This window comes from Hyla sarda, chromosome 6 (assembly GCF_029499605.1).
Source record: "Hyla sarda isolate aHylSar1 chromosome 6, aHylSar1.hap1, whole genome shotgun sequence".
Classification (NCBI taxonomy): Eukaryota; Metazoa; Chordata; class Amphibia; order Anura; family Hylidae; genus Hyla; species Hyla sarda.
The window spans coordinates 142,109,915-142,136,406 of record NC_079194.1 but is presented as its reverse complement, the minus strand read 5'-3'; the positions used below and the strand labels follow the sequence as shown (position 1 = coordinate 142,136,406).

At 44.1% G+C, this 26,492-nt stretch overlaps 2 protein-coding genes across 2 annotated transcripts; one reads left to right on the top strand and one right to left on the bottom strand.

Moving 5' to 3' along the window:
- Nucleotides 1–718: 718 nt before the first annotated feature.
- COQ9 (coenzyme Q9) lies at nucleotides 719–6,212 on the bottom strand. Its single transcript, XM_056525333.1, has 9 exons — nucleotides 6,000–6,212; nucleotides 4,664–4,805; nucleotides 4,452–4,587; nucleotides 4,237–4,379; nucleotides 4,035–4,119; nucleotides 2,358–2,462; nucleotides 2,029–2,184; nucleotides 1,663–1,716; nucleotides 719–1,469 (listed from the first exon to the last, which is right to left on the bottom strand). Exons 1-9 carry the CDS (start codon nucleotides 6,076–6,078, stop codon nucleotides 1,434–1,436), a joined length of 936 nt encoding a protein of 311 aa, XP_056381308.1. The 5' UTR covers nucleotides 6,079–6,212; the 3' UTR covers nucleotides 719–1,433.
- Nucleotides 6,092–25,412, top strand: CIAPIN1 (cytokine induced apoptosis inhibitor 1). Its single transcript, XM_056525332.1, has 9 exons — nucleotides 6,092–6,233; nucleotides 11,769–11,932; nucleotides 12,017–12,169; nucleotides 13,113–13,189; nucleotides 16,118–16,277; nucleotides 16,393–16,466; nucleotides 19,211–19,332; nucleotides 24,725–24,806; nucleotides 25,235–25,412. The coding sequence occupies exons 2-9, from the start codon at nucleotides 11,770–11,772 to the stop codon at nucleotides 25,343–25,345; spliced, it is 942 nt and encodes a 313-aa protein (XP_056381307.1). The 5' UTR covers nucleotides 6,092–6,233; nucleotide 11,769; the 3' UTR covers nucleotides 25,346–25,412.
- The last annotated feature ends 1,080 nt before the right edge of the window (nucleotides 25,413–26,492 follow it).

The following is a 26,492-nucleotide window of genomic DNA, read 5'->3' as shown; positions in this document are numbered from 1 at the left end:
TAGTTCATAATATAGTGTCTGCGTGTGATGGTTTTCTCACAGTTCTTCTATGATTTTAACCCTAATATTTATTTTTACCAGCATACAAAATGACTGTTGTCTCAGATTTTTCCCAGCTTGCAATGCGGTAGAGACCTGACTGACTAGTCAGCTGATGACAGGGAGCCTGTCTGCTTCAATGGGTGGAGGGATCAATCTGCAACTAATGCAACAGCTGGAGGCACCCTGATTGAAAACCACACTGATTTGAATGGATGCAGCTCATTTATGTTTCAATGGGTGGGGTGACTGATGTGTGGGAGGGAGGAAGATGGAATTGTGGGATTTGTAGTAAAAAAAAAGAAAAGTCAAACAGGAAATACTAGTTCACAAACAGCTAGCCACAGTGTTATGGTAATCTCACAACATAGCCATTTAGCCCCAAGACAAGTGCAGATATGTCCATTACTGTCTGCCAGGTACATACTAAAATCACCTTATGGTGGAAACCACTTTGAAGGGGTATTCCAGCCTTAGACATCTTATCCCCCATCATGACACGCTCCCTTCATGTCTATGGGAGGTGGCCACCCTTTAATGCCTGGCCTACACTGAGGCTCCTCAGACCACTGATTGGTTTTTATTTTAACTATAGAGCTACAATGCAGTATAATACACTGTGTTGTATGCAGTCTGTATGGACTCGCTCTCAACAATTTAAATCAATAACACAAACAAAAAAAATTATTTTTTTAATTTAGCCAAGACCTAATACTCCACAATGACTGGCACGCCTGAGGAGACCCATTTCATACATTTATATTTATTTATATCATAAGGAAGAAAGAAGTTTTTGCTGGGGTGGTGGTAGGGATAGGATTTAGTTCATTTCTTCTCTCAATTAGGATCTTCTTGTTTTATAGAAGTGAGAAGTGAACATTAAAGGGGTTATCCAGGAAAAAACTTTTTCTTATCAACTGGCTCCAGAAAGTTACAGATTTGTAAATTACTTCTATTAAAAAATCTTAATCCTTTCAATAATTATCAGCTGCTGAAGTTGAGTTGTTGTTTTCTGTCTGGAAACAGTGCTCTCTGCTGACATCTCTGCTTGTCTCGGGAACTGCACAGAGTAGAAGAGGTTTGCTATGGGGATTTACTTCTAAACTGGACAGTTCCCAAGACAGGTGTCATCAGAGAGCACTTAGAAAAGAACAACTCAACTTCAGCAGCTCATAAGTACTGAAAGGATTAAGATTTTTTTTAAAAAAAGTAATTTACAAATCTGTTTAACTTTCTGGAGCCAGATATATATAAAAACATTTTTTCCTGGATAACCCCTTTAAAGTCACTGCCTGCCTCTAAAGCTGGTAGAGAGCAGGGAATTGCCGCACAAACACAGGACATCGCTGCCGTGTACATACTTTTAATACATGACAGGGGAAGGGGTAAGTGCTTCATCGACGCTGGTTCAGTCCCGTCAGATTCTTTAACTGGAAAAGAGGAAAATAATGTGACTCAGTGATCTGTTCCCTATATGATGTACAGTGCTGTCTGCTCATCCCCCAGCTGGACAGAACATGCAGACCACTCAGTGTCCTACACTAACCTCATTCCTGAAATTGCACTTCAGCCACAACCTGCTAACATTACAAGTACCCTTCTGACCTGCCCCTGGATACTCACAGTAACCGCAGCTCCCATCAAGCCCTGGATCACAGCTTCTCCTGTAGCAGTCACCTACAGTAAAGAGACAATGGACACTGCAACAGCGAGATAACACAAAGTGAATGGACAGTTTTAGGATTAGCTCAGACTGTTTGAAAGATTTAGCACAGCATTAGACGGTCTTATTTCTAGTGTAGACTTTTATGCTATCTTGAAGTTGTTACAAATCATGCTGAATGAGGTGCAGTGTGTCTAAAACATATTAAAAGTATTATAGATGAAAAAGTGACACACAAAAGGGTTGCACAATTTATGCCACAGTTGAGAAAAATGCAGATTGAAATATTCCCTATGGGTCAGTGTCCACTCCAGCCGTGCGTGTACCTGTTTTACAGACTCTCCCATAGTCATGGCCTCAGAGACACGATTGTGCAGGAAGTTCCATGTGTCCTCGTAATCTGGTGAGGTGTCCTGCATCATGACAAGCTCGGTGGTGTTATAGATTCCGGCCAGCACCGCCCTGCGTGTGTACCAGCTGACCTGCAAACATGACATCAGTGGGAGCTAGTCAGCACTGGAGGAAAATGACCTGTGGACAGTAACCTATCTGGTGGGGTAGAGGGTTATGTATACAAGAGGGGACCTGTTCAAACACTGTCACCACCAGAGATACAACATAGTCAGCTCAGACATAGGGGGTTCTGACAACTCACATCTGTAGACTGGTCACTGGCGTAGTGCCATATGTCATCCACCATGTCTGTAAGGAGCTTCAGGCTGGAGGGAATATTGTGGGGCAAAAGAAGAATCCCCATTGCCTGTAAAAGAGTTGCAATTACAACTGAAAACCATTAAACCAGACAGGCTGTAACCTCATATTTCAGGTACATGATGCTATTCTTTTGTATGTTTTTATCTGCCATGACAGTGTGCACCTGCACATCATATAAATGGAAGTGCTGACTATTTCAGTTTTTTCGCACATAGCAGACAGTTATAAAAGTTACACTTAACCTGTTGGGGACGGAGGGTGTACCTATACGCCCTCCACCCACTCCCTTTCTATAAAGCAAGGCTACGGTGTGGCCCCGCATCATGGCGGGTCGGGCCCGGCCTCTAACAACGGCTGGGACCCGTGGCTAATAGCGCATGGCACTGATTGCGGTGTGCAATTAACCCTTTAGATGCGGAGTTCAAAGTTGAACTCTGCGTCTAAAGTGAAAGTAAGACATTGCTGGTTAGCTCAGGGAGCTGTTCGTGATCACTGCGTTGAAATCGCGGCATCCCGAACAGCTTACAGGACAGAAAGAGAGCCCCTACCTTCCTCCTCGCTGTCCGATCGCCAAATGACTGCTAAGTGCCTGAGATCCAGCCTTCAGCTGTCCGGGCATGTTGGGTGTTGTAGTTTTGCCTCAGCTGAAGACACCCTGGTTGGGAAACACTGCTCTAGGCAATGTTCTGCTGCAAAACCTATGATCGAGCATCTGTACTGGAAAACAATACCAATCCATGGAGGCCTGACCTCACAACATACAGGACTTCTGCTGCTTTATCTTAGTGTCAAACGCCACAGAACACCCTCAGATCTAGTGGAACCCAGGCCTCAACTGGCTAGAGCTATTTTGGCGGCACACAATATTAGGCAGGTGGTTTTGATCTTATGGCTAATCCATGTATATTGTACAGCTGTGGATATTATACAGCAGTGAGGTCATCACTTCCAGGCTTTACTTTATCTATATATAAAAAAAAAAAAAAAGAGAAGGACTGACTCAACGCCCAGCCTAAACCCTTGGACCTCGAAAGCTGAATTTTTTCACAGGTGTTGTTTTTAAGACAGACGAGGAATAAGAAAGGATTTTTCGAAATTCAACCCTTAAGGGGGTGAAATAGGGGTTGAAAGTTTGTATGGAGGTCTGTCATTTTTGAAGCTAGAAGCATAAAACTTTGTTTTTAGGCTAACAATAAGAGATAAAGAAACATGTGTTTTAACGTTTTCTAAAATTCCACCCCTGAAGGGGTGAAACGGGGGTTTAAAGTTTGTATGAATTAACCCCTTGCCGCAGAAGGCCGGGTATACCCAGCGCTGTGGCACGGGAGGGTTATGAAGCGAACTCAGGAGCTGAGCTCGCCGTCTCGGCAGATGTCCGGCATTTACTCTTTAGATGCGGCGATCAAAGTCGAAAGAATTGGGGTTGTTTGGATGCCCATATACTTTACCCAGAGCGGCCTCATTACTATTGGATTGTAAAAAGTAGATCTATGTTACCCCAAATTTAACGCAAGCGAAGCCGCAGGCAAAATCTAGTATTATACAAAAGGCCACATCACCACTTTACAGATATAGCTTCTGAATATGGAAAATATAGTCATTATGATAATGGAGCTACCTGTGGCCACCGTCCAATGTACGGGACGAGCATCTTCAGCCGAAACTCCACTGCATCTCTCAGAAACTGTGCTGTTGGCTTCTTCCTGCAGTATCATATATAAGAGACGAGTGTTAATCATTATGTGACATATCCTATATCCTGTGCCCTGAATATTATGTGACGTATATGTTATAGGGAGCTTCATGCCCCCCGTACTCACTCAGCGCTGCCCAGCTGGACCAGTTTGTGCTCTTGCTCCAGTAGTTCAGTCAGGTTTTTATTACACAGAGAAACAAAGTGCAGGACGAGCTCACTGCCACCATTCTCACACATTCCTGCTGCAGCTGCAGACAGATCCAGGGACTGTAAACAGAAGAAAGAGGTCAACGATGCCTTCCCTCGCCTAGAGACCAACCTCACTGAGCCAGGACTTACCTTTGCCCCCTCTGCAATAGCCTCTGAGCTCCAGCCATACTCAGGCACGAAGGGCAGGGCAGCGGAGAGGATGCGCTGCTGGAGCTGTTCCTCGCTCTCGTAACCCTCCGATTCCTCTCCTCCCTGGTCCGTGTACCTGCAGCCACAGCTGTGATCAGACCAGGACCCCATGAGTCCCCCACATATGGTGACTGTGAGGCACCTCATCCTACCTGGGAGGTGAAGCACTCTGTTCCTCTGCCACGTCTGACGGGGAGACATCTGGAAAAGGTGGGGGAAACTTCTGGTCTGTTGATCTTACAACAGAGGTAACCGATAAGGTTCGAGCAGAGCACCAGGGTGACCGTGTCAGGGCTGGAAAATAAGCAGAGGTCCATTGTTTTAATTTATCAGTGTTGGTTTGATAAAATTTTGAGGCCCTACTGACACTCTCTGCCATAACTTGCTGACCTCAGGGGCACCATCTCGCTGTGCATCATCCCTGATTAGAGATGAGTGAACTTACAGTAAATTCAATTCGTCACGAACTTCTCGGCTCGGCAGTTGATGACTTTTCCTGCATAAATGAGTTCAGCTTTCAGGTGCTCCGGTGGGCTGGAAAAGGTGGATACAGTCCTAGGAGACTCTTTCCTAGGAATGTATACACCTTTTCCAGCCCACCGGAGCACCTGAAGGCTGAACTAATTTATGCCAGATAAGTCATCAACTGCCGAGCCGAGAAGTTTGTGACGAATCGAATTTACTGTAAGTTCGCTCATCTCTATCCCTGTTCCCTGGCCTAAGGTCATAGCTGATAAACATGGGACTGGCTGGATAGAGATGTCTTCACCTGAACATGTTCTGTGGGGATGACATTATTGGGGGGGGGGGGGGGGGGGTTGGTGACAGACATTACACCTTAACACGTTCTGTGGAGGTGACACGTTAATGGGCGGGGGGGGGGGGTGATACTTACATCTGGACATATTATGGGGGGGGAGGTGACAGGCGTTACACCTGAACACGTTCTGTGGGGGTGACAGACTTACACTTGGACATATTATGGGGGGGGGCGACATTACACCTGGACATGGTCTGGGTGGAGATCACAGACATTACGCTGAACACATTCTGTGGGGTGACAGATGTTACACCTGGACACATTCTTTGGGGGTGGGGTAACAGACATTATACCTGGACTGGGGGGAGGGGGGCTTGGGGTTAATCTGGATAATTTATGGATTTATTTAGGGGCACCCGTGTGAAGTACGGTCTGGGGGTGACCTATTGCAGACCATGTTGGGAGCATGCTTTGGGGTGCAGGAGGGCGGGGTTAAATGGAAAGTTTGGGGGTGGGGGAGGGCATGTGCCCGGGGTGTCTGAAAACTCGGGGCATGTTCTGAGGGTGACTTGAGGGCATGTTTTGGGGTAACTGAAGAGTTTGGGGGCATGTTCTGTTGATTTGGGAGAATGTCATCAGGTGTCTGCTATTTCCGGCCCGTGTCCTTCATTTCACCTTGGCCACCGCTTTCTCCCCCACCACTTCCCCGCACCACCCCCACTCCTCACCCGCCTGCCGACGCCCGCACAGCAGGAAAAGCCTTCGCCCGCCCGCTGCAGCCAGCGACCTCACCGCGACTGCCGCCATCTCAACGGCTGGCAGCGGGGAACTGTCTGAGCCTCATCTGCCAGTGAATGGGCGTGCACACCATGTGATGACGTCACTCCCGGGGATACTTCTCTTGTGGGCGGAAGTGAGAAGTAAACAGGAGCATCGCCACCGGCTGAAGAAGGAGAAAGCGGGTAAGGAGAAGCATTAACGTACAGTGATATCATGGAGTATAGTATGTTATTATAGACTGTCACCTCATAAGGACATGTGGTGTTATATAGCTGACTGTGATGTCACATAATGGAGTATGTTGTTATATAATAGACTAGAACGTCATAGTATGAATTATGATATAGACTCGTGGAGCTTCGTATAGTGTGAGGTAATAGAGTAGACCATGACACAAAGTGTTACAGTGAACAGTGGTGCAAGGTCATGGAGCATTGCTGACTGTCTATCACGATATATCATATTATAGACCAGTTTTTCCTAACCAGGGTGCCTCCAGCTGTTGCAAAACTACAACTCCCAGCATGCCCGGACAGCCAAAGGCTGTCCGGGCATGCTGGGAGTTGTAGTTTTGCAACAGCTGGAGGCACCCTGGTTGGGAAACACTATTATAGACTATGGCATCATGTATTATGCAGCATAGTGTGATATCATAGACTAAAGCGAGAAAATAGAGGGGGGGGGGGCCTCAACCGTACAAAATTACAATAAATAAACCGGGGTGCTACCTACAGTGACCAAACATATCACAAAGCAAGAAAAGAGAAAGAAACACTGTATAACAGTGCACACCCAAGGTATTTAACAATCAATACTCTTTATTGTACAAAAGGTTACATTTAATTACATCACACGCTAATGTAGACAAAGACATCTAAAAACATTTAAAAGACCCATAAGAGGGTACAGCACAGTACAACACGGGGAGGGGCCATGATCCCCCTCACCCCAAGTCCCGTCCTGCAAGAATAGTCAAGATAACAACAATACTGCATCTACCAAGTGTGCAATGCGGTAAACATAAATGACTTAAGGTACATTCAAAACCATAATAAGGTATAATAAATTAGCCTAGAGATATAAGAATGCAAGGTAAGTGTGCAAAATATGAATACATATGAATATAGATGATGAGGTAGCAAACCGCAGACAGAGGAGCAGCCAGGTATAAAAGTGCAGGACAGGACCACCGGACCCCACGCGTTCCGTCACACCAAGGTGACTTCCTCAGGGGTGGGTCCCTCTTATGGGTCTTTTAAATGTTTTTAGATGTCTTTGTCTACATTAGAGTGTGATGTAATTAAATGTAACCTTTTGTACAATAAAGAGTATTGATTGTTAAATACCTTGGGTGTGCACTGTTATACTGTTATAGCACTTTGTGATATCATAGACTGTGATGCTGTCATAATAAAGCATAGTGTGAGATAAGATGCTGAACTTATATGTAATAGACTGAAATCATGTCATAGACTGTGATGTCATATGATGGAGTGTAGGGCCTGCGGCCCAAATAAGATTAGCAGGCGAACATGGCTACAGATTGGCATAGGTAAGTATTAGTATTATTATTATCACCCGCACTACAAGCCTGTACCAGCAGGTTATTGCTGGTGACACTGATGACAGATTGCTTTTAACCATTTCAGCATAATTTAATATACTGTGATGTCATTAACTGGAAAGCAGGCTCATAAACTGTGACTGTAATATCATGTATAATGGCTTTTAATTTAATCAAATATATAAAGTATACCTAGCATAATATAATAAACTTAGGTATGTGAATGTAATGTACACCCATTAGCCATCACATTAGAATCCAAAACAGCTCAGGGCACATCTGTCCTGGCATGGACTCCTCTGAAGGTTTCTCATGGTATCTGACTCCAAGACATCAGCAACAGGTCCACACAACGAAACAAGCAGAATTCCTCTAGGAAATGTTGGTACAGCAGAGTCCCATTGCAGTCAATTCCACTGCACAGTGCAAACTATGGAATTTTAGCGACTGAGCTTTCCGCTGCTGGAATTCATCTGCCAAAAGAATGAACTTGTTCATTCTTTTGGTGGAATACACACGGAATACATTGCCATCTATGGGGAACAATGATGTCTGCGTGATCCTAGTGCTGACTGATTCAGTTAGCAATGTATGTCCTTAGAATCTCCCCCCGAAATATTTCCAGGCAGGGATTCTGTTGTAAGAACCTGGCCTAAGTGCCCCGATTATCAAAGGGGTACTCTTCCCCTAGACATCTTATCCCCTAAAGGATAAGTGGATAAGATGTCTGATTGCGGGGGTCCGTTTAGAGCGTCGGGTGCAGCGACGGAGGCTTGTGATGTCATGGCCACACACCCTCAATGCAAGTATATGGGAGGGGGCGTGACTTGTATTGAGGGGCGTGGCCTTGACATACAAGCAGGGAGTGCCTGTGACATCACAAGCCTGCATCGCCAGTCATCCAGCACAGAGCAAAGTTTGCTCCGTGCACTGGATGTCTGGGGTGCCGCAGACGAGTTCCCGGCAGTCAACAGTAGCGTGACCCCCGCCATCAGACATCTTATCCCCTATTCTTTGGATAGGGGATAAGATGTCTAGGGGCGGAGTACCCCTTTAACAACCTTCTATAAATCAATAGGTTAATAGAAGATAAGGCTGCATTCACATAAGAGTATAAGGCTGGGTTCACACATGTCTGGTGTCCAGCTCAGGGAACCCAGCCTAAAACTCACCACAACTGATGACAAAAGTGCATTAAATGTGCATCCAGGACAGGGAAATGCAGCAAAATGCGTTCTGTTGTTTGGCGCCCATGTGATGTGTTCTACCATCCGACATCCAATTTGAGACACTGGATGAATGTGAATTGTCCCACTCAAATGAATGGGATCAGTTCTACAAACAGTTTCCCTCCAGTGCTTGTTTAACAGCGCCAGAGTGAACCGTTGCTAGAAGACGGACATATGTGAAGGGGCCTAAGAAACTTACAGAAAAATGTCATTTTCTCCATTTATCAGATTTCCTTCCCTCATGGGCTTATCTCTCCATATTCCAATTGTTCTTCCTTGGAGCATTATTGGTGTGTACTGACCACTTCATACCAGGAACACCCAAGACCTTTCATTTCAGAGTCCTATCAGGTAGCCTAGCCTACGCAATTTGTCTCTTTCCAAAGTCACTCAGACATGTTTTCCTTTGGCAGGTGCCGCTGTCATGAGATTATTGGTGTCATTGGCGTCATATATCAGTGGTTTTAAAGGGGCTTTCCCATTGTGTTAAAAAAAAAAAATTATAGAAACCTCTGCCCCTAAATTAGGTTGGTGTTTCCTGCCAAGTGTATATTGTCTCCAGCATGTATAGAAGTAGAAAGACAAAAAGAGACAACCGGGAGGCAGAGCCTCGTGTATTACCCTCAGAAGGTGTGGAAGGTGTGCAGAGGATGTAACACTCAAGTAGTCCGTCTAGGTGGCCGCTTACCTTATGACAGATAAAATGCGCATATCACCCCTTTCAAGGGGTACTAGATGGTGGAATGAGCTGCTCAGCCTGATGGTCACAGGGGGTGGGGGGGCAAACCGACCTGTGGTAACTTGAACAATAGAAGAATAAAAAAAAAAAACAAGGGATCTAGGTGCTGCTTCATCCAAATTAATCCAGAAATGCCGAATGGTATAGTAACCAAGGAACTTTATTTATATATCAAAGTACAGGATTATGACGCGTTTCTGGGCTGGCTTGCCCCTTCCTTAGACAATCTAAAAGGTTTTAGATTATCTGATGAAGGGGAAAGCCAGCCCAAAACGCGTCATAATCCTGTACTTTGATATATAAATAAAGTTCCTTGGCTACTATACCATTCAGCATTTCTGGATTAACCCCTTAAGGACTCAGCCCATTTTGGCCTTAAGGACTTAAATTTTTACGTTTTTTCCTCCTCGCCTTATAAAAATCATAACTCTTTTATATTTTCATCAACAGACTAGTATGAGGGCTTGTTTTTTGCGCGACCAGTTGTCCTTTGTAATGACATCACTCATTATATCATAAAATGTATGGCGCAACCAAAAAACACTATTTTTGTGGGGAAATTAAAACAAAAAACGCAATTTTGCTAATTTTGGAAGGTTTCGTTTTCACGCCGTACAATTTATGGTAAAAATGATGTGTGTTCTTTATTCTGAGGGTCAATACGATTAAAATGATACCCATTATTATATACTTTTATATTATTGTTGCGCTTAAAAAAATCACAAACTTTTTAACCAAATTAGTACGTTTATAATCCCTTTATTTTGACCTCTAACTTTTTTATTTTTCCATATAAGCGGCGGTATGGGGGCTCATTTTTTGCGCCATGATCTGTACTTTTTTTTGATACCACATTTGCATATAAAAAACTTTGAATACATTTTTTATAATTTTTTTTTTAAATAAAATGTATTAAAAAAGTAGGAATTTTGGACTTTTTTTTTTTTTTTCGTTCACGCCGTTCACCGTACGGGATCATTAACATTTTATTTTAATAGTTCGGACATTTACGCACGCGCCGATACCAAATATGTCTATAAAAAAAAAATTTACGCTTTTTGGGGGTAAAATAGGAAAAAACGGACGTTTTTACTTTTTTATTGGGGGAGGGGATTTTTCACTTTTTTTTTAACTTTTACTTTAACATTTTTTTACATTTTTTTTTTACACTTGAATAGTCCCTATAGGGGACTATTCATAGCAATACCATGATTGCTAATACTGATCTGTTCTATGTATAGGACATAGAACAGATCAGTGTTTTCGGTGATCTTCTGCTCGATCACAGACCAGAGCAGGAGACGCCGGGAGCCGGACGGAGGAAGGAGAGGGGACCTCCGTGCGGCGTTATGAATGATCGGATCCCCGAGATCGCGGGCGTCGGCCATTGCCGGCGGGTCCCTGGCTGCGATCGGCAGCCGGGATCAGCCGCGCATGACACGAGCATCGCTCCGATGCCCGCGGTTATGCACAGGACGTAAATGTACGTCCTGGTGCGTTAAGTACCACCTCACCAGGACGTACATTTACGTCCTGCGTCCTTAAGGGGTTAATTTGGATGAAGCAGCGCCTGGATCCTTTGATCTTTTTTCTTCTTCTATTGTTCTCCAGCATGTGACCACTTTGGCTGCAGTGTTGTATTAACAATAAATGTCATGTGATCACAGAACTTCCAGTGGGAAGCATTAGAGCGGTTGCAAATTTAGAGGTGAGTAAAGTTTTTTTCCCCAGCTGTAGGAATTTCTTTAAAGTGATCAGAAAACCCCTTTGATGTTAAAGCTGATCAGTGCATATGTAGTGGAACACATGATATTGTGATTATATAATATATTATAAGTAGAGATGAGTGAATTTTCAGTACAAATCATTGAAACTCAAGCAGAGGCCATCAGTTTGTTTTGTCTAGTAAAAGTAGTTCCATTTTCCTGGAAAAGTCATCCTAGATTAGGGAATTGAAGCACTTGCAAAGCAAAACTACTTTTTCTAAACAAAAACTAATTGACGTCCACTGTCTGAGATATTGATTTGGCCATTTGTTTGGTAAATTTATAAATCTCCAATTGTAACATGATGTGGTTACACTATGTAGTATTGAAATGGAGTGCAGTTTATGGCGATATGTGAAGGGCCGTAGTGTTGTTAGGTGGTTGTTGGCTTCTCTCTTGATGTCTGGTTTTCCTTTCAGGATGGCTGCTCTGAAGGACCGCCTGTCGTGCTTTCGTCACGTGCTTGTCACCTGGGATGGTGGCTGTGCTCAGGAGGCTCTGCAGGAGTTTGTGTCTCAGGTGCAGGCTTCGGTAGCTTCAGGGGGAAGGGTCAATGTGGAAAATGTGGAGCGCTTGATGATGTGTAGGTAGTTCATCTAGCTGCCTTTTTGGGGTGGGGGTCATGTGGTTGTCATTATTTCTTCCCTGACACTCTCTTCCTGTCCAGCCGCTCACGCTGACTCCAGCTTTGATGCAGTCCTTCTCGGTCTGGTCCCAGGAAGCATTACTGTTCATGGCTTGGATGTTTTGGCAGAAGTTGCCCGGATTCTAAAGCCTGGAGGAAGCCTATTGCTTCAGGAGCCAGTGGACCCTCAATCTGGTAAGCATGAGGTTCTGTGTGGGAGAGATCACTTCAAGTAACCTAGAAGACATCAGTCATATCCAGGACACAGCAGATTTATCAGGGTTATCTATAGGAATTCCCTTTGATGGCCAAAGTCTTCATCCATATGAAAGTCCCTTCTTCTGCTGCAGGAAGTTATATTTTACATGTGAAAGACATAATTTGTATGCATTCCTCTGACAATTCATTAGTACAAGTTTTAAGGGGGTTTGGGAAATCAATCAGATTGAGGAAGTATTTGGCAGCTGCTAACTAGCCAAATACGACCCCCCCCCCCCCCCCCTGCACAGACTCTCTCGCACTGACCATGTTGTATACCTTAAAGAGTACCTGTCACCAAATAAACTTTTCTAAACTAACTCAGGCTATGTTCCCTAACTACTCCAAACACCCCTCCTGCTGTTAAAAAAAATGTCAGAGCTTTAAAAAGCTGTGTATCATAGCTTTATTCTTACTCACATAGTGCAATCTCCAAGCAGGAAAGAGTAGGTGTTTCCCAGCAGGCATGAAATCACTGAAGCTTGCTAGGGGACCACTTCCACCCTCACATCATTGCAGTGCTGTGATGAATAGAAGACCTCGTGCTTTCAGTCTGTGCAGCTTTCATTGAGGCTCTGTGCAGCTTTCAGTCTGTGCAGCTATCAATCAAGCTCAGTGCAGAGAAGCACTTACTGAGTTTGGTCTTCTACCAGGCCAGGAGGAGACCAAACTCACTTTATCATTTGCAGCAGGGACCAGAACAGTGCCACCTAGTGGCCAATTTTTCTATTACATTTTAAACCTATTTATGTTGATAATTTTAAAAGCAAGTGAATGGGAAAGTGTCTGCTAATTACACAAGGAACACTATATTAAAAGTTTTCTTTGGTGACAGGTACTCTTTAAGTGCTAGTGACACTATCATGCTTTTCTCCTTCAGCTGGTGTAGCTGGGTTGCGGTCCTCGGCACAGCTCTCCTCCACTCTCACATTGTCTGGATTAACAGAAGTGACACAGGTGAGTCCAATACTGGAAGACAAAGCCAGTACAGATCATGGTAGCTCCAGAATGTCACTCTTTGGTGAGAGCCCTCTGTTCTTCTGTAATTGGCCCCTGGGTTGTGGGGTTCTGATTTAGGGGTCATTTATTGTATAGAAATATTTGAACATTGCAAGTAAACAGTCTGGAGAAATGACAACTTTTCAGAGTAGGGACCTTATGTGGTACCAGCTAGGGGGCCACACAATTAAATGGAATAAAATCAAAACTAAAAATAAGCCAAAATAACTGTCGTAAACTTGTATGGTTCACGTTAAATGGTGTCACATGTCATTTTCAGTGCTATCAGCATGGTGAATATGGTGCCATCAACGCCGTGCTCACCATTCAGGCTGTACAGAAAGATGCAGTAACATTGGCATGATGAACGCATCACATGTGATGTGTTTAAAGGGAGCTAGTGTAAGCTTTGTGGGAACAGGACTCTGTCAGTAAATCTTTATTTCTAATTTAAAAAAAATGTTAAAAACCTACTTAGGGGGTCAGTCATTATACTGAGTGGAGCTCACAAGGTAGCATTCTGCTGAGTGTGGGGGGCACTATAGGGACATTATACTGTGTGAAGAGCATTAAGGAGCCATACTAATATATGAGTGAGCACAAAGGTGTGCTAGTCCAACTCTTACTTAGTGGGATTTGTCTCTGCCTGTGCTTCAGCTTGGACAAAGATGGTGCTGCAGTCGGACAGGATTATGTTCTGGATGGTACAGCGACCCCTAATGGTGTTTAACCCCTTAACGACCACAGACTTAAAAGTACGGGGACCCGTCTGTAATGGCCGACATCCGCGATGGTGTGGATGTCCGCCATTAACCCCTCAGATGCCGTGATCAGTACAGATCACAGCATCTGCTGCAATGCGCACGTTAAAATAGATGAATGGATCGCCCCCGCGGCGCTGCCACGGCAATCCGATCATCTGTAATGGCGGACGGAGGTCCCCTCACCTGCCTCCGTCCGTCTCCTGCTCTGGTCTGAGATCGAGCAGACCAGACCAGAGCAGAAGATAGCCGATAATACTGATCAGTGCTATGTCCTATGCATAGTACTGAACAGTATTAGCAATCAAATGATTGCTATAGATGGTCCCCTATGGTGACATAAAAAGTGTAAAAATAAATAAATAAATAAATTGAAAAATGTAAAAAAAATAAATTTAAAAAAATTTGAAAAAAAGCGAAAAATCCCCTCCCCCCAATAAAAATGAAAATTGTCAGGTTTTCCTATTTTACCCCCAAAAAGCGCAACTTTTTTTTTATAAACGTCTTTGGTATCGCGTAAATGTCTGAACTATCAAAATATAATGTTAATGATCCCGTACGGTGAATGGCCTAAACTTATTTTATTTTTATTTTTTTTTAAAGTCCAAAAATGCTTCTTTTTGTCACATTTTATTCCCCAAAAAATTATCTAAAAGTTTTATATGTGCAAATGTGGTATCGATAAAAAGTACAGATGACAGCGCAAAAAATGAGCCCTCATACCACCCTATATACGGAAAATGAAAAAGTTATAGGTGGTCAAAATAGGGCGATTTTAGATTACTGATTTTGTACAAAAAGTTTTAGATTTTTTTTTTTTTTAAGCGGTACAAAAATATAAAAGTATCTAGCAATGGGTATCATTTTAATCATATTGACCCACAGAATAAAGAACACGTGTCATTTCTACCGTAACTTGTACAAAATGTGCAAAACTGTGGTTTTCATCTAAATTTCCTCCCTAATTTTTTTTTATTTTTTGGGTTCGCCGTACATTTTATGGTAAAATGAGAGGTTTCATTACAAAGTACAATTGGTCACGCAAAAAGCAAGCCCTTGTATGGGTCTGTAGATTAAAATATAAAAGAGTTATGGATTTTAGAAGGCGAGGAGGAAAAACTAAAACGCTAAAATAAAATTGGCCTAGTCCTTAAGGGGTTAATAGGCCATGATTTCTATAAATAAAGTATATTCGAAATGTTAAATGGACACTGTCAGATTCAAAAACCTTGTGTGTTGTACATCTTGGGAAAACATTAACCTTTCTAATATACTTCATAAGAAAATTTTATTTCCTATTTATAGAAATCATGGCTTTGTCCAAGCTGAAGTGAGGGTGGGCTAGCACTCCTCTGTGCTCTCTCCGGTCTGATAGTACTCCTCTGTGCTCTCTCCTGTCTGATAGGACTCCTCTGTGCTCTCTCCTGTTTGCTAGCACTCCTCTGTGCTCTCTCCTGTCTGATAGGACTCCTCTGTGCTCTCTCCTGTCTGATAGGACTCCTCTGTGCTCTCTCCTGTTTGCTAGCACTCCTCTGTGCTCTTTCCTGTCTGATAGGACTCCTCTGTGCTCTCTCCTGTCTGATAGGACTCCTCTGTGTGCTCTCTCCTGTCTGATGGCACTCTTCTGTGCTCTCTCCTGTCTGAGAGGACTCCTCTGTGCTCTCTCCTGTCTGATAGGACTCCTCTGTGCTCTCTCCTGTCTGATAGCACTCCTCCGTGCTCTCTCCTGTCTGATAGCACTCCTCCGTGCTCTCTCCGGTCTGATAGCACTCCTCTGTGCTCTCTCCTGTCTGATAGCACTCCGCTGTGCTCTCTCCTGTCTGATAGCACTCCTCTGTGCTCTCTCCTGTTTGATAGCACTCCTCCGTGCTCTCTCCTGTCTGATGGCACTTCTCTGTGCTCTCTCCTGTCTGATGGCACTCCTCTGTGCTCTCTCCCGTTTGATAGGACAGGAGAGAGCACAGAGGAGTCCATTTAATCCAAAAGCGCCCATTTAATCCTAATGATTTCGATGTAGGTCATAATCTCCCAGCCCTAGTACCATTACTGCCCTATGACTAGATGTCTAACTTGTGTCCTTCATTGAGTCCTATTCTCTGAACTCTTCTCCTTGTTTCCTTTGTAGATTCTTCAAGAACCTGTGGCCTCGGAGCAGATGAACAGGATCATGAAGACTTTGGGATCTTCCAGCAGTGACGTGGTCTCTGTTACAATAGCAGCTAAAAAACCAAACTATGAAGTGGGGTCTTTAAGGCAGCTGTCACTTTCCAGGCGACCAGTGTCTGGTACTGATTCATGAGGGCTGTGAGATGACTGCTGGAGTGTGGATGTGAGATGTCTGTACTTAGAGGAGAGGTTATAGTGGGGAGCAGCCATAATAATGTTTCATTTGTCTTCCAGAAAAGCCCTCTGCAGATCCAGCTGCCGTAAAGTTGTGGACGCTGTCGGCCAACGACATCAATGATGAGGGTGTGGTAAGTTGTGTGGTCTTACTTATGAACTGTTCAAAGATTTTGAGACACAGAAGGAGAGTCCTAATTTACAGAACAAGAAAGGTAAGAAATAGTCGGCCACTCACCGATGCTAGTTTGATTAGTCTTCTTTATTAAATATACTCGCATACATGGGGAGAGAGACAACAAGCAGGGGAATGAGCTGACTGGCAACGGGAACGTTTCACATGGTATACATGCTTCTTCTGGCCAGAAGAAGCATGTATACCATGTGAAACGGTCCCGTTGCCAGTCAGCTCATTCCCCTGCTTGTTGTCTCTCTCCCCATGTATGTGAGTATATTTAATAAAGAAGGCTAATCAAACCAGCATCGGTGAGTGGCCAACTATTTCTTACCTTTCTTGTTCTACAATACATTAACTACTGTACGAAGTCAGAGCACCACCAAGGTTCAATACAGCAGTCCACGCATCCCACCATGTTACAGTCCTAAGTCAGACTTAGCAGTGCTGATCTCGCCTCTTTCTAATGACATAATTTACAGAGACAAGGGGATTTGTTGTTTTTTCTTGAAAAACAAATAACCTCAAGGGTAAATCACAAAAATGCACCAATGGGATAAGGAGTTAGCGCATAGGGTTCACTATTGGAAAGTGGACATGGCTGGGGAATAGGGTGAACAAGCTTTTGCTCGGATGACCATTTGTCCTATTACAGAGAGTGACTGGTTTCCGAACTGAAAGATTATAGCAGATTGGTATAGCACAGTTTATATTTTCTTTTTAGATTTTCCTAAATGGGCACTGTCACCAACCTTTTTTTTTCCATATGTTGTAGTACTTATGTATTACAACATATCTCTAATATACTTTAATTTTTTATTAAAATATTGTATTTTATATTTGAAAACCGGCCACTAGGGGTCTCCCTCCTAGTGGCCGGCTGCAGCCTGCCATGACGCCACGACCGAATTAGGACCGATGCCGGCCGGGCAATAGCCGGTTGCGGGGTTTGGGGGGAGGAGCGGGTTGCGTGGCGACCATGGCCGTGACAAAGGTATTGTTTTCAACACGGGGTGCCTCCAGTTGTTTCACCACTAAAACTCTTAGCATGCCCTGACAGCCAATAGATGTCAGGGCAAGCTGGGAGTTGTAGTGGTGAAACAGCTGTAGGCACCCTGTATAGATGAGCTAAGGGCGGAAGTCGGCCCCTGCAGGCATCAGTGATGTCGCGCCTGCTGGGGAAGTCTGCCTAGTAAGTAAGCACACTACCAGGTAGACAAAAAAGCATTTCTAAGATAGTAAAAGATAGGGGTTAGGGATAGATGGGCAATATGCAGGGACAGAAAAAAAAAAGAAAAAGGATGGTGGGAGCTACTCTTTTTTAAAGGAAATGTGTCATGATTTTGTTTTTCATCTATGTAATGACATGTTAGTATGAGTGTAAATACTATTTTAGTGGTCAGTGGATTTTATTTATTTTTATTAATAAATATTTACACAAGGGGGAAGAGGCTGCCATAGTATATTTGTCCTGTGTCCCTGCACTTTACAGAGGCTATAAAGCGCGCGCGCACACACACACACACACACACACACAGTGCATAGGAGACAAGGTACTGCTCCCAACCTCATCCCTTTGCTGGAGACGCACTAGCATCGAACAGTGCATGGTCAGTGATATCAGGGAGCCAGCGCTGTGAGTCTGGAGTTTGGCACCCAGGATTTGGTTTGATAGGGCTGCCCGCTCCCTCACGCAGCACCATTACTAGAACAGGGCACACTTTTTTGTATGCATATGTATGAATATATATATATATATAAAAAAATTTTTTTTTTTTTTTTTTATGCTAGTAAAACAAAATATACTGCAAATGTGGTATTGTCCGTTTTGTGCCCTACAAAAATTTTGCAATTTGAATTTTTGTTATCCAAAAAATAAGCCCCTCGTTTGACTCGGTGGTTGTATTAGAAGGTGAGGAGGCCAAAAAAGGAAGCCAGAAATCAACATTTGCTTGAGGAAGGGCTTAAAAAAACATTACTGTACTTTACCAATGTTTAGATGCCAACAAAATGGCACTGCACATTGATTTGTTTTTTTGCAGACTGGCACAAATGGAAAGGAGGTGTGAAGTCACCTGTAGGGAGAGAGGCCAGGCCTAATTTGCAGCAAGCCAAGTTGCATGCCTTTTCCACTTTCTCATGCTGGCTCCCTCTACTGGTTAACTAACGAAAATTCCAGGGGTGCCAACATTTATGGCCATGACTGTATGGTGCACATTTGTTTTTTACCCCTTAAAGGGAATGTTCACCTGCACTTACCTGTGACAGTGATGACAACGATACTTACCTGATCCCTTTCAGGGTTCCAGTTCTCCTGCTGTATTCTTCGGTATCTTCATTTCAGGGGCCGACTTGGAGCATGGACGGAGCTTTGTGATGCACAAAGCTCCTGCTCCACCCATGCTCCAAGTCAGCCAAGAGCGGAAGATAGCGAAGAAGATAGCAGGAGTACTGGAGCACGGAACGGGATAAGTTAAGTATCATTGTCACCTGCACTCATCTGTCTGTACTGACAATTAGTGCAGGTAAAACTGATGACAGATTTCCTTTAAGGACAAGGCCAATTTTCTTGTGGGACAATCCACCCCAGAGACACTTTAGACATACCTTTGACTGAGCTCCTCCTATACTGTCCCCATTAAAATTGAAGCTTCCAGGTGCTTCATTCATTGAGCTTACGAAAATCTGTTTCTTCTTTGTCAGGATCTCTTAGACTCAGATGAACTCCTCGATCAAGAGGACCTAAAAAAACCACCTCCATCTTCATTACGAGCGGGTGGCTGTGGGGAAGGAAGTGAAAAGAAACGCAAAGCCTGCAAGAACTGGTAAGAGCTGTGTGCTAGAAAACTATAGAGAATTCCCTCCCTAACTGTAAATATAAAACTTCACTTTTATTTCACTATTATTAAAAAAAGTCCCCTGTAGTGAATAAAATTAGCAGGCTATTCCCTCAACTAGTGTAACTTCTCCTATCTGGAGTTCACAGTAATATGTACTTGACAGTGGCTGCAGACCACTGTCGATTGGGGAAAGTGCTGCAAATAAAATGTAATCAATCTGTCTCCCCTACATGTTTCGTGGTATGACCCACGTCCTCAGGGGTTAAGAGACAAATGGCCACGTGTATATGCAAGTGCTTCCTTTTATAACGTCCTCTGCACACTCCCCATACCTTAGAGCCAATCATGATCACACATGAACTTACCTGTTCCTATGCCACCTATCACTTGACCGTTTATTGCAGGTAACTGGGGTTAAAGGATAACTTCCGGCGCTTGTTAATGACATACATGGGTCGCCGCACTTACCCGTATTTTCCTTTTGTTTACATGTTCCGTTACGTAGATCGCGCATGCGCCCTATCTCCGGGCTCACTGTTCAATGCGCGATCAGCGCTGTGAGGACTCGCGCATGCGCGCGGACTTAGACCCATGTCCGTAACTCAGAATGTCAATGTGCATCTGCACGGACTTAGAATCTGGCTGATAGAACGTTATCTACCCAGTAATGGTGACATATATAGATCACAAGGATCTCTTAATCTATATATTAGGATTAAGGTATTAGATAAAGGAGACTTATAGGGCTCTATAATAGACAACCCATATAATCATTTGGCTGTACACTCTAATCTCTATAGTTGTATATCTAACAAGTGTATTAACAATTAATTCCCACTATTGATGAAGTGGTGGTATAGTTTAACCCTAGATGGCTTATAATTAATTATTTATTTATTTATTTATTAATCTATACACTTGCACTAAAAACAATCTATTTAGTTGTCTTCTATCTTTTTATGGGTTAGTTATATGTCTATCCATATATACACGTTTTGGCATAAAACGTGTATATATGGATAGACATATAACTAACCCATAAAAAGATAGAAGACAACTAAATAGATTGTTTTTAGTGCAAGTGTATAGATTAATAATTAATTATAAGCCATCTAGGGTTAAACTATACCACCACTTCATCAATAGTGGGAATTAATTGTTAATACACTTGTTAGATATACAACTATAGAGATTAGAGTGTACAGCCAAATGATTATATGGGTTGTCTATTATAGATCCCTATAAGTCTCCTTTATCTAATACCTTAACCCCTTCAGGACCAAGCCCATTTTGGCCTTAAGGACCAGAGCGTTTTTTGCACATCTGACCACTGTCACTTTAAACATTAATAACTCTGGAATGCTTTTAGTTATCATTCTGATTCCGAGATTGTTTTTTCGTGACATATTCTACTTTAACATGGTGGTAAAATTTTATGGTAATTTGATGAAAAATTTGAAAATGTTGCATTTTTCTAACTTTGAAGCTCTCTGCTTGTAAGGAAAATGGATATTACAAATAAAAAAAAAATTTTATTCACATATACAATATGTCCACTTTATGTCTGCATCATAAAAGTGACGAGTTTTTACTTTTGGAAGACACCAGAGGGCTTCAAAGTTCAGCAGCAATTTTCCAATTTTTCACAAAATTTTCAAACTCACTATTTTTCAGGGACCAGTTCAGGTTTGAAGTGGATTTGAAGGGTCTTCATATTAGAAATACCCCACAAAAGACCCCATTATAAAAACTGCACCCCCCAAAGTATTCAAAATGACATTCAGTCATCATTTTAACCCTTTAGGTGTTTCACAGGAATAGAAGCAAAGTGAAGGAGAAAATTCACAATCTTCATTTTTTACACTCGCATGTTCTTGTAGACCTAATTTTTGAATTTTTACAAGGGGTAAAAGGAGAAATTTATACTTATATTTGTAGCCCAATTTCTCTCGAGTAAGCACATACCTCATATGTCTATGTAAAGTGTTCGGCGGGCGCAGTAGAGGGCTCAGAAGGGAAAGAGCGACAAGGGGATTTTGGAGAGTACGTTTTTCTGAAATGGTTTTTGGGGGGCATGTTGCATTTAGGAAGCCCCTATGGTGCCAGAACAGCAAAAAACCCTCACATGGCATACCATTTTGGAAACTAGACCCCTTGAGGAACATAACAAGGAATAAAGTGAGCCTTAATACCCCACAGGTGTTTCACGACTTTTGCATATGTAAAAAAAAATTATTTTTTTTCACTAAAATGTGTGTTTCCCCCGAAATTTCAAATTTTTCCAAGGGTTAATAGCAGGAAATACCCCCCAATATTTGTAACCCCTTCTCTTCTGAGTATGGAGGTACCCCATAAGTTGACCTGAAGTGCACTATGGGCGAACTACAATGCTCAGAAGAGAAGGAGTCATATTTGGCTTTTTGAGAGCAAATTTTGCTCGGGGGGCATATCGCATTTAGGAAGCCCCTCTGGTGCCAGAACAGCAAAAAAAAACACATGGCATACCATTTTGGAAACGAGACCCCTTGAGGGGTACAGTGAGCATTTGCCCCCCACTGGTGTCTGATAGATCTTTGGAACAGTCGGCTGTACAAGTTTTCATTTTCACGGACCACTGTTCCAAAGATCCGTCAGACACCTGTGGGGGGTAAATTCTCACTGCACCCCTCATTACATTCCGTGAGGGGTGTAGTTTCCGAAATGGGGTCACATGTGGGGTTTTTTTTTTTTTTGCGTTTGTCAAAACCGCTGTAACAATCAGCCACCCCTGTGCAAATCACCTCAAATGTACATGGTGCGCTCTCCCTTCTGGGCCCTGTTGTGCGCCCCCAGAGCACTTTGCGCTCACATATGGGGTATCTCTGTAGTCGGGAGAAATTGCGTTACAAATTTTGGGGGCCTTTTTTCCCTTTTACCTCTTGTGAAAATGTAAAGTATAGGGCAACATCAGCATGTTAGTGTAAAAAATAAAAAAATTTTACCCTAACATTCTGGTGTAGACCCCAACATTTCCTTTTCATGAAGGGTTAAAGAAGAAAAAGCCCCCCAAACCTTATAACGTAATTTCTCCCGAGTACGGCGATACCCCATATGTCGCCCTAAACCGTTGCCTTGAAATACGACAGGGCTCCAAAGTGAGAGCGCCATGTGCATTTGAGGCCTAAATTAGGGATTTGCATAGGGGTGGACATAGGGGTATTCTACGCCAGTGATTCCCAAACAGGATGCCTCCAGCTGTTGTAAAACTCCCAGCATGCGTGGACAGTCAACGGCTGTCCGGCAATACTGGGAGTTGTTGTTTTTCAACAGCTGGAGGCTCTGCTTTGGAAACAGTGGCGTACCGGACGTTCTTATTGGGGGAGGGGGGCTGTGTAGGGGTATGTGTATATGTAGTGTTTTTAACTTTTTATTTTATTTTGTGTTAGTGTAGTGTAGTGTTTTTAGGGTACAGTCACATGGGCGGGGGATTACAGCGAGTTTCCCAGCGCAAAATTTGCTGCATCTCAAGATGCGAGAAACCCACTGTAAAAGCCTCGCCCATGTGAATGTACCCTGTACATTCACGGGGGGGGGGGGGGGGGGGGGTGCACCAGCTGTTGCAAAACCACAACTCCCAGCATGCATGGTCTGTTAGTGCATGCTGGGAGTTATAGTTTTGCAACAGCTGGAGGCACACAGGTTAGGAAACACTGAGTTAGAAACAGACAATGTTTCCCAACCAGTGTGTCTCCAGTTGTTGCAAAACTACAACTCCCAGCATGCCCAGACAGCTGAAGGGCATGCTGGGAGTTGTAGTTCGGCAACATCTGAAGGGCCAGATGTTGCTGAACTAAAACTCCCAGCATGCCTGGACAGTCAGTGCATACTGGGAGTTGTAGTTTTGCAACAGCTGGAAGAGCACAGATTGGAGACCATTATACAATGGTCTCCAAACTGGGGCCCTCCAGATGTTGCAAAACTACAACTCCCAGCATGCCCAGACAGCCAAAGGCTGTCTAGGCATGCTGGGAGTTGTAGTTTTCAGACTCCTAGAAGCAGCAGTGAATATCTTCACTGCTGCTTCTGAGGACCATGTACTTACCTGCCGGTCCCGTCGCTGCTCCTCCACGTGGCCGGTCCCGCGCTGCTCCTCGGTCCCGCCAGGTAAGTCCGCCGGTCCCCTGATGTTCCCCTCCTATGCCGCAGGTCCCCCGCAGCCATCGTCCCCCGTTCTGCCCGACTTCCAGGGGAGGGCAGTGCGGGGATCTGAACTTTCACCCCAGATCACTGTGATTGGTCCACAGGGACCAATCACAGTGATCGCTGACCAGGACCATCAATGGATGGTCCTGGGGGTGAAGCAGAAGTTGTCCCCTGCTGGAAACAGCGGGACTTCTGCCAGTTAACCCGTGCGATGCTGCGCATCGCCGGGTTAACTGAATGGCATATATAAACGCCGGGATGCGCGAACGCACTGCACAACCCGGCGTTTATATATGCCATTCTGCGGGAAGGGGTTAATCCTAATATATAGATTAAGAGATCCTTGTGATCTATATATGTCACCATTACTGGGTAGATAACGTTCTATCAGCCAGATTCTAAGTCCGTGCAGATGCGCATTGACATTCTGAGTTACGGACATGGGTCTAAGTCCGCGCGCATGCGCGAGTCCTCACAGCGCTGATCGCGCATTGAACAGTGAGCCCGGAGATAGGGCGCATGCGCAATCTACGTAACGGAACATGTAAACAAAAGGAAAATACGGGTAAGTGCGGCGACCCATGTATGTCATTAACAAGCGCCGGAAGTTATCCTTTAACCCCAGTTACCTGCAATAAACGGTCAAGTGATAGGTGGCATAGGAACAGGTAAGTTCATGTGTGATCATGATTGGCTCTAAGGTATGGGGAGTGTGCAGAGGACGTTATAAAAGGAAGCACTTGCATATACACGTGGCCATTTGTCTCTTAACCCCTGAGGACGTGGGTCATACCACGAAACATGTAGGGGAGACAGATTGATTACATTTTATTTGCAGCACTTTCCCCAATCGACAGTGGTCTGCAGCCACTGTCAAGTACATATTACTGTGAACTCCAGATAGAAGTTACACTAGTTGAGGGAATAGCCTGCTAATTTTATTCACTACAGGGGACTTTTTTAATAATAGTGAAATAAAAGTGAAGTTTTATATTTACAGTTAGGGAGGGAATTTTCAATAAGGGGTTTTTACCCCGTCACTTTGGTGACTGGGGTTTGGAGGTTTTTCTTGGTTTATTTAACCCCTTTTCCCGCCCTGGGCATTAAAGTTTTGTTTAGAAAACTATAGAGAACTCTAGATCCTCCATTGGCCACTCCTCAGCTTAGAAGTCATGGATTCTGTTATTTCCCTCAGCACGTGCGGACTAGCGGAGGAACTGGAGGAAGAAAAGACCAAGGGCGCTGCACCCAAACCTGCCAATTCAGCCTGTGGTAATGTGAGTACTGAGCTTTGGTAGAGTCTTACTTAATGGGGATCATACAGGCTTTAAGGACATGTGCAGAGGAAGAGTGGAGCAGTTGCCCATAGCAACCAGCCAGATTGCTTTTTATATTTTTTAAAAGGCCTCTGAAAACTGAAAGAAGTGATCTCATTGGTGGCTATAGGCAACTGCTCCACTTTTTCTCTGCACAAGTTTTGATAAATCTCCCTCATGATCTCATGGCAAATGAAAGGAGGAAGAGCTCCCTTTCTTGAAGGGATTCTTTCCTGTCCGTGTTTGTGCTTACAAAGGGCCCAAATTCAGCAATAGGGAGAAGGGCAACAGAGGAATGGGAAGTAGAGAGGGTGAGATCGGGTAAGGTCCTCTGCCAAGGAGGCTAAAACTGGCAACATGGTACCAATGCTGTGTCTTTTGCCTTTCAGTGCTACCTGGGAGATGCATTTCGCTGTGCTAGCTGTCCGTATCTTGGAATGCCAGCATTTAAGCCAGGAGAGAAGGTCCTGCTGACTCCAGGCCAGCTTCAGGACTCCTAGTGAAGGCCCCAAGGGGCCCCCTTTTGTGTGTATCGTATTTACAATAAAATATGTATGTGCTGCTACATCTAACTCGTCTGGTATCTGGCCATTCCATGACACCATTTCTATGGCCCCTGGGCTCAGAGATGGTAGGAAGTCTCAATGCCAACTGTCAATGAAAGCTGAAGGGAAGGAGCTGCTGCAGCCAGGAGTAGGATCTGCTCCCTGCTCAGGAGTACTAGATGTATTATCAGTAAGTTAACATTATCATTGTTTACAGCTCCATTTTCTCTGCCAACACCTCACAACCTGAGACTAAGGCCATGTTCACATGGTAAAATATTGGAGGAAAAAAAGGCACTGCAGCGGCGCTTCCACCCAGATAGGATCCAGTGAGTCGTAATTATAGGTTTCAAAAGGGAGATTTTTTTAGTACTCACCCGTACAAGAATGAAGACATGGGTGGGTGCTGTGTCCCCCAATGAAGGCTACAAGAAAGAGATTTTACGGGGAGTACAAAAAAAATCTCCTTTTTCTCGGTCGCTCTTCATTGGGGGACACAGAGACTATGGGACGTTCCAAAGCAGTCGCTAGGGTGGGAAGAACACCACAAGAGGAAGGGAGTCAGTCAGGAGACTGAACCCCAGCCAGCCGTAAGACACACGGACGAGACCCTGGGCTAAAAAGGCAACCAAGGCCTGGAACTGAGCGTCTGGCAGTTGCCACTGTCCATGGAGATGGACTAGGATGCCAAGGAAGCAATCGTACTTAGAAGAGACTTCACCAACAGGCCACAGAGAGAGAGACAAGAAGGGGCGATGCAGAGACCCGATGGGCCGAACCAACCTGGAAGGAGGTAGGAAACCAATTCCAAGAAGCACAGAACCAGACAGAGGGAGAGCCCGGTTGGGAACAAAAAAGGGAACGACAAGAGAAACCCCATACAGAGGGCCAACCGAAACCAGAGAACCTGGCGAGAAAACACCAGGGAGAGCCGAAGGCGAGTCAGTCATGATGAAGACCAGAAACTTCTGAAAAAGAGAGACCTGAACAGTCTCCGGATAGACATGGTGCAGAAGATCCAAAACAAAAAGCTGTAGGCACAAAAAAGCACTTCCGATCGCTCCCAGCAAAAAACAAAGGCCCAGCAAACTGGCCTACCATG